The sequence below is a fragment of the Scomber scombrus genome, chromosome 21, assembly GCF_963691925.1.
Source record: "Scomber scombrus chromosome 21, fScoSco1.1, whole genome shotgun sequence".
NCBI classification, from domain to species: Eukaryota; Metazoa; Chordata; class Actinopteri; order Scombriformes; family Scombridae; genus Scomber; species Scomber scombrus.
In genome coordinates this window covers 14648909-14660340 of record NC_084990.1, presented here as the reverse complement: position 1 = coordinate 14660340, position 11432 = coordinate 14648909, and the positions used below count along the sequence as shown (strand labels likewise).

Genomic DNA, 11432 nt, shown 5'->3' with positions numbered 1-11432 from the left:
AGAAGGAGCACACCGCTGTGAAGCAGAAGTCTCTGCTTGACATAGCCAGTCCTTTGGCCCACCTTCAAAAGGCAGGAAAAGCTATTTGACTTTAATCAAGAGTTTTCTGTCTCACAGATAGTGTGAGTCCTCCGCTCCTCTAACACCATGCCTGTTTGACCATTAGCCCTGGTGCAAGTGGGATCTGATCCAGACGCAGCACTTACAGTAATTGAGTAATGCCCCCTTTCTGAAAAGCCTCATTAAATTCTCAATACCACCATGTGTTCCCGGACATGCTGAGACTGAAGACAGCATGACATACAGAATATTGCCTGAGGGAAGATGCAGCATCCATGTCCATATGTAGCATCTACTACAACAACAAAAAATAAAAAATAAAAATATGCATTTCTAAAAACAGCTGATTATTTCATTTTGGCTTGCACTAAGTTTTAATATTTATTCAGTGTACACTTGCTTGTTTTGATGAGCGTAAGTGCTGCGGCAGCTGCAAAGACTTTTGTACACCAGAAGCTTTACACAGCTTCCAGTTAGTGGTTCTTCGAGTTCATTAAAACAATAATGAAGAAAAGAGTCATCAGTGCTGAACCTCAACAATCTGTACCACAGTCCTGGAAAACACTGAGGGATCCATTTCTTCCCCACAAAGTGGGCTCGCTGGGGTTGATGGTTGAAGGACAGTGTGCAGACGTGACTCATAGCTGGTGTCGTGCATCCACGTGCACGGCCTGTGAAGGAGTTCTTTGTCGAGCTCGCAGCTCTGCTCGGTGGGCGACTGAGGTGGAGCAGCCGCCGGTTTCAGCCGTGACAGCAGCTCACAGTCCCAGTCGGAGTCTGATGATGATGGAGAAAGCCTGGCTAAGTCTGGGATGAGCGCTGACTCAATGCAAAATGAGGTAGAGTGGGAATTTGGGTTGAGAGCAGATTGAGAGTCTTGATTGGAACACTCAGTGTGAGATTTCTCAATGGGGATTTGAAGTGGAGCATCAAAACTCTTTGCTTTTGAGGAGCGTGACCATGATGGCTGATCTGGAACAATGGTGCTACTGTGACTCATATTGTCAATTTGATTTGTCACCCGGGTGAAATTGTATGCAGTAGGAACACAAAACGTAGTCTGAGGTTGTGAACAAAACTTTTCCACAGTGCAGGTTCTGACCTCTGGGTTAGAATATAGCTGCATAATTTGAGAAGAGACTGTGTCGAATAATAAACAGCTCTCACCATTTCCCATAATGTCCCTTTTTGGTTTTATAAATGTATTCCCTTGTTCAGTCCAACAACCACTGTAACCAAGGGTTGCTGTCCTCTGTCTTTTGCTGTGGCTGTACTCCGGGCTTGCAGATTGACGTTTTTTAGGGTTTGGTGCAGTCACTGGCTGCTGAGGGAGGGAACGTGATCTACATAAAGTCAGCTTAGCACACTCCAAACCACCGCTGGAACATAAAACCTCACTGATCCCTAAAAGAGCATTTTGGTTTGATCCCTCAACCCCCTCTGCCTTTGTCACAGCAACAGAAGGATTTGTGACAGCTGGGACAGACTGAGACACACTCTCTTCAGTGTCCATTTCACAAGCTTGTCCTTCCTCGTTCTCCTCTGTAATGTACTGCTGAGGACTGAGGACAGGGGGATCTGAGTAAGAGCGGTGTTGCTCCATAATGTGGTAGGGATCAGGGACTTGTGGGCTGAGGACTGGAGGCAGGGAGTAAGGGTCAGGGGATGGACATGGGGTGTTATGGTTTGTGGTAAGATGTTGAGAGTGCTGGCTGGTTGGGCTGTGGGCTCGTGGTTCAACATCCAATACGGGCATGACCGGACTTAAAGCAACTTGAGGCCGGCTGTCAGGCGAGTGGCACCCTGTCTGAGGAGTCAAAGGCTCCAGGTCAGCAGGTGGAGGGGCTGGATTTGTGATGGGATTTGGGACAGAGGAAAGGGCGCCCTTAGTAGGGCTGGAGATGTGAGCATTCAATGATGAGCCTCGTCTCCGCAGGGACTGAACAGCACGCTCCGTCTCAGCATCAGTGAGAGGCTCCAGTTCGAGGACATCGTGGATAAGTAAAGGAGTTGGTGGTCTAGGAAGACAACATATGAAATATTGAAAAATCAAAGCTGTAATTCATCACCATAACATGACTCTGGGCAGTGTGAAAGCTTTGTGGTCCAGTGAAAAAGCTAATTACACAAAGGCAGACTTTCAAAACTCACCTGTTTAGTAATTCTTCTGATTGCAGTGATGGATCAGGGTTGAATCCCGGAAGCATTTCAGCCACGAGTTGGTCCACCTCACTGTAGTTGGATGTATCCAGCACGAACGTACGATGCTGATCGGACTGTAAGTGCTGCAAGTCGAGCCAAAACACAAATGTCAATTCAAGATCAACAACAAAGGCAAAAAAGATCGATTATCGATTATATGTCAACAAGCAAAACTGAAGAGTTCCCACCTCCTCCAGATTGGTGAAGGGTTCACGACAGCATTCACAGTAAGCGAGGTCCTTTTTGCGTGGTCGCCATGGTGAAGGGTTACAGCTGAGCGGACTTTGAGATTTATCCTTAGGGCTGCTTTCAACTTTATTTTTTTCTCTAAATAATAAAAATAATAAAACTTACAGTTATGACAAGAAAATCCTCCACACAACAATTTTTCATAGCGAACACATTTTCTCAGTAAGTTCTACTTTATTTCCTGATGCAGTGTTTTATTTCAGTGGCAGACAGAAAATAATCTGGAACCCAAATTTGCAACACATAATCTTTATCTTTCAATTAAGGATTTGGGTTCGGTTTAACAAACCTGGTTTTACTTTCTCCTTGTTCTGTCCATTTCTCAAATCGAGGAGGAGGAGCTTCAAAGGGACTAAATCGGCCTGAGTAGCACAGAGTGGGGAAGGTCATAGACTGCATATGCAGGGGCTTGTATTTCCTGGTTAAATAACAAGACAACAGAACACAATGTGAAAAATATGAATTTGATAAAAGAGCTTATCAGCATATGTGAGAAAAAAAACAACAAAAAAAAACAGCATAAAAACAGCACAGGAGATCTGACATCTGACTACAGATTGAAGATCAACAGTGACAGTATTATGATAATCAATTCATCATTTCAGTCATTTTTCAGGCAAAAATATTGAAAACATTCTTTGTTTCCAATATCTGTAATAGAGACTTTGCTGCTTTTTTCGGAATTGTCTAATCAATATCAATATCAATCAATAATGAAAATCATCATTAGTTGCAGCCCTAATTAGTATCATTACCACATGTTAAAACTGTAAATATTTCAAACCACTTCATCAAACTTAATGTGAGATCAACCCCAGCTAAGTTAATATTCAACTGTTTCAGCTGTCATGGATTCAGTTTCTCATAGCAATGGTCTACACATTAGCCAGAGCACTTCAATTAGCTGAAATGAGAGGACAAATGAAAAGACCTGTTAGCACATAGTGATCCCCTGCAGGAGCACAACAGGCAATGAAGCCTGCGAAACCTCATCAAATAGAAATCGTATCCGCTTGTGCTCTGGACTCCTGGGGAGCAGCATCACTGAGGGGGGGAAGCTAGTCACATTACACGATGGGACTCCTTAGCGGGTTCAATTAAGAAAATCATCTGGGCTGAAATGCAAGCCTTCAGAACTAGCACCCAGCGGGGGCAGGAAGGGCAAAAAACATGCGTCGTAGTTTCACTGTCATTATGCTGAACTGCAAGAAAGAACTGAATCTGATACTACTGCATGAACATGGCAGGCCTAAAAACACAATTTCCCTTTGCCATGTCGAATTCAAGTGGTTCAAACAGAGATGTGATTATGGAAGGTTGCCATAACCATAAAACAGACTTTGCTTAATGGTTTTGGTAGTCAATCACTCCTACTGCCCTCATAGGCGTCACAGTAAAACAAACTGCCCTCCTGTCTGAGCCCCACAGGCCTCACAGGATCAGGGTGTCTTTGTAAAGGAAAGGGAGGGTCAAAGAAAGTTTTGAGAGATTTCTGAATGAGAAGGACAAGTGTACTGTTGCACTCATGAAAGTTAAATGACCATCCTCTGCTACAAAGGAAATAGACTAACACTGAATGAGGAATTAAACTCACCTGCTCAAGTCTTCAATTTTAATATAGGGAGATCTCAAAGCTGCAGCTGTGGGCAGAGAGAAGTGAAGTGGAACAGAACAGAAAATAATATTATAAAATTTGACAGATCGCTTACGATAATGTTGATACAAAATGAACACATTTGCAGCGTGTATACATAAACTAACCTTTGACAACAGGAGATCCTTGCTGTTTGGTGTAAGTCTGCTGCATAAAAAAAGTTAAAATGAATAAAACTAAATCAATTATTATTGTTATTATTAGTTTAATTACTTGATTTTTTCTATTAAAACATAAAACCTGCTACATTTAGATATCTAAGGAACTGAAAAGACAACTTACCTCAGGCTTTTTCTGTTTTGGCCTAAAGCTTTCTCGTGTCAAATGTTTCAAATATAAAATGACATCTGTCAGTACATTAAGGAACAATACAAGTTTTTCAAACACTGTTCTGTGAAGACCAAAATGTTTCAGCAGCAGTTCAGAGCAGACTTCAGTTTGTATCAGTAAGACACAACAGCAGAGCAATACTTGAAGCACCCACATGGTGCCATCTGCTGTGAGCAGAGGTTCACTGCACTACACATGAACTCATACAAGCGATAAGAGTTTGCTTCAAATCATGTGATAATTTGGATGTGAAATTAATTCTTGTGGGATCATCACTCAGTGAGTCAAAAGGATACCGTCCACAAACAGAATCTTCACTCCCCATGACCGTGCATTGGCCAAAACACTGCTCCCCTGCAGTCGTTCCTGCAAGACACATCCATCAGAGTCAACTCAAGATAACGGACCGCGTCAGTACAATATCGACACTACTCACAAAACGTAAAGCTGCAAGGTAAAGATAACCCATATTTTGGCTGCAATGACATACATTATTGCGAATGGCTTTCTCAAGCAGGGCCTTCCCCCGACTGCCACAAGCCTGTAGAGACAAACACAGCATTGACATTGCATGACATTTTGTCCAAATAAGTTTGCTTGAGTCATTAATTGATTATTTAAAAGATCTATAAAAAGCTGTAGAATGTATAAAACATAAAATAGAGCTCCATTCACACATTTCACCAATGCTCCATAGATTTGTAGGGTGTCAAAATACATGAATTAGGAAAAATACATACACAGACAATACAAATTTGTAATGATTATAAATAGTAACACAATTACCAGGTTTGTTACTATACTACAACATTTTAAGAGTTCAATTATATTTCATCTTGCCAATTATCTGGTTTAGGGCAGCAACACATCTTTTTATTTTTTATTCTGACAATTAGTTTCTAGGTTAATAGATCTATAAAATGTCAGAGAAAGTTTTGAGTTTTGTGCATGAAAATGAATTAAAAAGATTAATTGACCTGTTGACCCTATGATATGCTATCGTATTTCTTGCATAGAAAAATCCATCTGCTATAAGCTTAAAAATATGTCTGTAAATGGTTTTAGAAACATGCAAGTGATGCTCCTACCACTGGTCTAGGAGTTCCTGGTCGCTGTTTCTCTCTGCTGAGGACACTCTGTTGTTGCTTTACAGGTTGTTGGGCTTCTTCACCTCCCTTTGCCCCTGCTTCGGTAACCCCATTCCTCTGCTCTTTCAGGCCCTCTTGGCTTCCAGTTACAAGGAAACTAACATCCTTGTGAAGAAAACTTTCAACCCCCTTCAGAAAAAAGAAAATAATGGTATAGCATCAGTTTCTACTGGATAACATCAATCTTTCATGGTCAAAGCTTTACCTTCCCATGAACAAAACCCTAATCTGGGCTTCAAGTAGGTGTACAGTTTACCACAGTAGCACAGTGTTAGTTAGGGTCACTGAAATGATCACAAACAATGGTAATATTTCTGTTGAAAATTGAATGATATAATTTAGAGTTATAAAACACAGTGGATAAAATGAGTATGGTTAATTTCCAGTCAGTGTTATGTACTGTATGCCTTTTGATTCATCATTTTTAATAACTCAAGTAAACAGTAATAGACAAATGGCAAATGCTTAATTTTCTTTCAACTGTGAATAGTAAGGCAAGTAGGGAAGACAATTTCTAGCATATTTTGCATTTTTTAATATACTTTACTGGATCAACTAACAACAAACCCAATGATAAGCATCACATGATCCTTTGTCTTCACACACGTACCCCTCCTAGAAGTGATATGGCCTCCAAAAGCAGGGCTGTTGCACGTTTCTTCACATTGTCCAGGTAGAAGGTCTTCCCCTCCAGTTTCTTCTCCCCAGGACACAGCTGGCCAAAAATCTCTGGATCCTCCTCTGTGTACTGCTGTTGCTGCATGATCCTCCTGGTGCAAGTGAAGGAGTTTACAACTTCACAGAAAACACCAGGGATCCTGCAAGACAGTGGCTTGTCACTTAAAAGGCCATCACGTGACAGAGGAGCCACATGGGCTTTTACATAAAGACTACTGCACTAATAACATCTCATTATTGATAAAAGGATATTAAGTAGTACAGAATGCCAGTTCATGATCATGCACAATTTCCATACACTACTGCAGTGCTTCAATAATAGAGTGAAAGCTATGTGGCTTCTTCTTAAAGATGTGATTTAGGTAGATTTTAGATTGACCAGTTTGATCAAAAAGATATTGCAACAACTTTATCATCACATAATCTTCAGGTCATCATGTTCAGAAGAGGAAAAAAACAGTAGTTAGTAAGTTAATTTAGTTACCTTATTCAACTTGAACAGAGCAGGATAGGCATTAACCTAGCCACCTAGCTAATTTAACGCTAGCAGTGACCACTTAGCTGATGTGAGCGCCCCTAAAACCAGGACCGAGAAAACATAAAACTGGTTTCTAGTTTCGATTAACGATCGATTAAAATGTCAGCAGGCTCACTAACGCGTCTTTAATGTGTTGAAATTACAGTTTTTGATTCACGAGGAGGTGCTCTTGCAGCAACCGCCACTTTTTAAAAACACAAGCCAACGTCACCTCCGGCGTCATGTTGCCTTCCAGTGCTCCTTAAAGAGTTGTACTTTTGAGGTTCCAAGGTTTGAGGTTCATGCTTTCCGGTCGATTTTTATCATTATTACGCATTATTCAGGTACTTAAAACGTTTTAACGGATTCATTTAAAATATTACATTCACATTGAACAAAACAAAATATATATGTGTATTTTATCCTTCACAGAGTGAAATTATTATGCAAGTAGATTTCGTTCATTCTTCCAGTTGATTATTCGGGGTTCAACATTACTATAATCTACAATTAAAATGTGTACCCGAATTTACCATAAAGCCTTCCTTCATCACAAATAGCTTCAACTTTAAAACACCCTATTCACTGCGTGTAGCATTATACTCTTAGCCGGCGCAGAAAAGATAACCAGAATGCGTACACTAATCACTCCTGAAGGAAAATGTTCTCCAGTCCCAATTTATTTCTCAGAGAATACATAAATGTCACTGACATATCTCAAATCAATCTTTTATATCTTGATGATCCACTCTACCTGCAACTCTGAGTTTTACAGTATGTCCCGACAGTATCTTAAATGCAGCATGAGGATGAAAGTAACTGCAACACATACCAACAAAATGAGCTAAAATTGCAATTTGTTAATACTGGTGAAATACACAAATGAAATGTAATGTATAATTTGAATTTTCCTCAGTTTCAATAAACTGCAAAAAATGTTTAAAATGAAAACAAGCTCTCATAACCATACCGATCCTGATTTATGTCTCACATAGTTGGCTATTAAACAATAATAGATTGTAGTGTATTATGAAACAATGTATCAGGTACTTAAAACACGTAAAATAACTCAATATTCCCTTTATCTTTTTTACCATACATTACTTTACACTAGCAGGCCAAATGTAATATAAATGTTGTCAAGCTTGGTCATTTGATGTAGAACATGTTATTCTCCTTCAAAATTATATACAAGCTATAAAATATGTATTACCTCGTTTCCCCATCAGGATGTTAAATTGTGTCTGTTTCATTGGCTGCCCAAATGACACTATGGTAAAAGCCACATGGATATTAAATCCTGTGATCAAACCCAGGTTTTTATCAATGTTAATCTCTGACTAGGCAACAGAAATGGCATTTTTCCTTGTTGCCCAGCAGAGAGCAACACTAAAATCCAGTCAAGAAGTTAACATTTTTATACCTGAAACTGTAATCCATATGTTGACATGAATTTCAATAGATTCACTATTAGTTGGACATTTAATGTTCTACCCCTATAATATAAACGAATATAGTGTTTATGTGTTATCATGTAAGTTGTAAGATGTAAGACAAAAAACAACAAATGCAAATCGTTTTATTCATAACTGTAAAAAAAGAAAATAATGGAAACATGCTTTTTTTCCATAAAAATACTTCACACAAAATGAAAAACTGGCACAGTGCAAAGGACTAGCCTCAATGACATCAAAATCTGCCAATAAAAGTATTAATGAGGAATTCTTCATACCGGGCCTGTAAAAACCACAACTCTTCCATCAGATGTTCTGACTATAATTTCTCATTTCTCCCTAATTATATCAAATAACAGTAGAAAACCTACATAGCATTAACTTCAAACAACCAAAGACAAATGTCAAAAATATATAATAAGACACAGCCAAAAGTTTGAGAACCAGCGTTTGGTCGCTAAACTTTGTTAAACACTTCCACTGACTGATACATTTCAACATCTCACAAAACATTAACAAGAACATCTTTTCTCGTTCCATTTTTTTTTTAAAGACACAGAAACACTTTAAAACTATCAATTAGAAACATTTGGAAACATACGGCATCTCACTTGTTTTTTATTGCTGGAGGTAAAACTTACCATCGATCCAAATCACACATTATATCAAACAAAAGTAAAAGTAGAATTGTGCATGTTTCAGAAACAGCAGTATTGTTCAAGTATTGTTTAACTCATGAATGACAAAACAAGTAACAAAGACGGTAGGATGCAGCTTCTGTGTTCAGCTCCTGGTGTTGAGGACGTTACAGAAAAATCTTTGTTTTTGATCAAGTGTTGAACTTGAAGTGATGCAGTGTCATGAAGTAGCTCTTTGTTGAAACAAGGCACCTTGGGTAACAGCATGGACGCCTCTTGATATCTCTAAGAGACACAGCACCAACATCTCCCAGCAAAAATCCATTTTCACAGAATATACACAAGTTATTTTGATAGTTTTAATCCATCGTAATTTAGTGTGGTGCACAGTGGCTATATTCATTCATATTTACTACCAAGCTTTGTAACCCATTTACATTATCTTTACACTGCAAGCTCCTATTATCATATTAATAGCAGAATCTATCTCGTACCGTTGGCTACTCAAACCTGAACACTGAAACTGTAAAATAAAAATCTTACCTTAAAGCACAAGCTGATGCTCATCATAATGAGGCCATAAACATTGTGTGTATTACTTTTTAGACCAGCTGTAGTCAAAGATGTTACTGTAACATATCTGTAACATATTTGCTTGAACATGTGCTCTTTATGATTTGGAGGGATGTTTAGGTTTATAGAGTTTATGTAATACTACTGACAGTAATGTACAATGGCTGTCTTCCCTTTTTAATATACAGTATGAACATACAAACTTAAATATTGCGTCTGTCTGAGAAGTCTGTATTTCAGATCCACTCTGAGCCCTTTATCTCTCCATATTTGCAGCTGCTGCCGGTGCTGCTGTTGCCTCTGTCTGGGTCGGCCTTGCTCAGGGTGTGTTTGGAGGCGTGCCGGTGTTTACGGTCACGGTTAGGCCTGCTGTGGTTGTTACTGTGGCTCTGCTGCTGGCTGTGGGCCTGGTTGTCGGCCTCTAGCCTGTTCTGAGGCTGGCGGATGTCTCTGTGGCTGCCTCCGGGGGCGTCTCCCATCCCTGCTCTGCACAAGTTGTCTTCATTATTGGTGTACTGCTGACGCTCCTCTTGGGCGATGTTCACGTGATTCTGTCGGCACGCCATCTTGGCGTTAGTGAGATCGGTAATGGGTAGAGGATGGTCATGGGACCCTTTAGATACCAAAAGAGGCTTGATGGCGATGTTGTACCCTGGTGGAGCTGATGGTGCATTCCATGAAAAAGGGTAGCTGCTGTAGTCCTCTCCGCTCAGTCCTGTCTCGTTAAGAGCGCCTGGTCCCTTTGTCAGTCCGTACAGCTCGTCGTCAGAGAACTGCACCCGACGGGAGCGTACAATCTCACAGATGGTACCTATGCCCAGGTGAAGCATCTCCCAAATATTGACTAACAGACAGAGAAAGGAGACCGTGTACATGATGAGGAGAAAGATAGTTTTCTCAGTGGGCCGTGACACAAAGCAGTCCACACTGTGAGGGCAGGGCAGGGTTGAGCATATGTAGGTGGAGGGCACCGCGAATCCATACAGGACGTACTGCCCGCACAAGAACGCTACCTCCAGCACGGAGCGCGCCAAGAGCTGAAGGACATAAATGCGCATCAGGCCGTCTTCTTTGATACGCTGGCGCCCATCATGGCGCACTTTAACTGCTGCTTGTCCGTCACCACGGTCTCCTTTAGCGGCTCCGCTGCGATCACTCTCCACCTTTGCCATTTCATAGATCATGGGGTCTTTCTCTTGGTCATCCTCAGGCTCTTCGATGCCCCTGTTGTGCTTTCTTCCTTTAAGATAGTGCTTCTTGGGTTTTCTGCGGGACACGCCGCTTCCTCCTCCGCTCTCTGCCTGCTCGTCTGCCCGAGCAATTTTGTGGACAGCGTAGCCGAGGTACATGAGTGAAGGTGTGGCCACCAGGATGATCTGAAAGACCCAGAAGCGGACGTGCGAGAGTGGAGCAAAGGCATCGTAGCAGATGTTCTCACAGCCCGGCTGGCCTGTGTTGCAGACAAACTTGCTCTGCTCGTCATAGTAGATGGACTCACCTCCTACAGCCGTCAGCACAATGCGGAAAACAATGAGGACGGTGAGCCAGATCTTGCCCACAAATGTGGAATGGTTGTGGATTTCTTCCAGCAGGCGAGTCAGGAAACTCCAACTCATGGTAAAGGCAGGGAAACTACAGTGAGAGGCAACATACACCTCCTCTTACTCCCCTGTGGACAGAGCAGAAATGATTAACCTCCAAAATATACATATAAAACATTCACATTTACACTGACAATTCATTCATTTATACCACTCTCAGGGGTATATTAAGGTTTTAATGCATTTTTTAGTCAGTTTCTTACAGATAAGTAAAATAGTGACATGTAAAGAAAGCAACCAAACACCCGAATTAAACTGCACACTAAAACAACTCTGAATACAAGTCATGGTGTGAAGACTCAATGATATTGCCTCTGTAAGACTTTTG

The 11432-nt window shown here is 40.9% G+C and overlaps 1 protein-coding gene and 1 long non-coding RNA gene across 2 annotated transcripts; both read right to left on the bottom strand.

Annotated features, from left to right (window-relative positions):
* Window positions 1-2917: 2917 nt before the first annotated feature.
* On the bottom strand, window positions 2918-4845 carry LOC134002960 (uncharacterized). The gene is made up of 5 exons (XR_009927620.1): window positions 4792-4845; window positions 4448-4512; window positions 4273-4312; window positions 4106-4151; window positions 2918-2929 (listed from the first exon to the last, which is right to left on the bottom strand). It is a non-coding gene; the product is annotated as an uncharacterized LOC134002960 (long non-coding RNA).
* Window positions 4846-9739: 4894 nt separating this feature from the next.
* On the bottom strand, window positions 9740-11119 carry LOC134003265 (gap junction gamma-1 protein-like). Its single transcript, XM_062442405.1, has one exon. It carries the CDS (start codon window positions 11117-11119, stop codon window positions 9740-9742), a length of 1380 nt encoding a protein of 459 aa, XP_062298389.1.
* Between the last annotated feature and the right edge of the window lie 313 nt (window positions 11120-11432).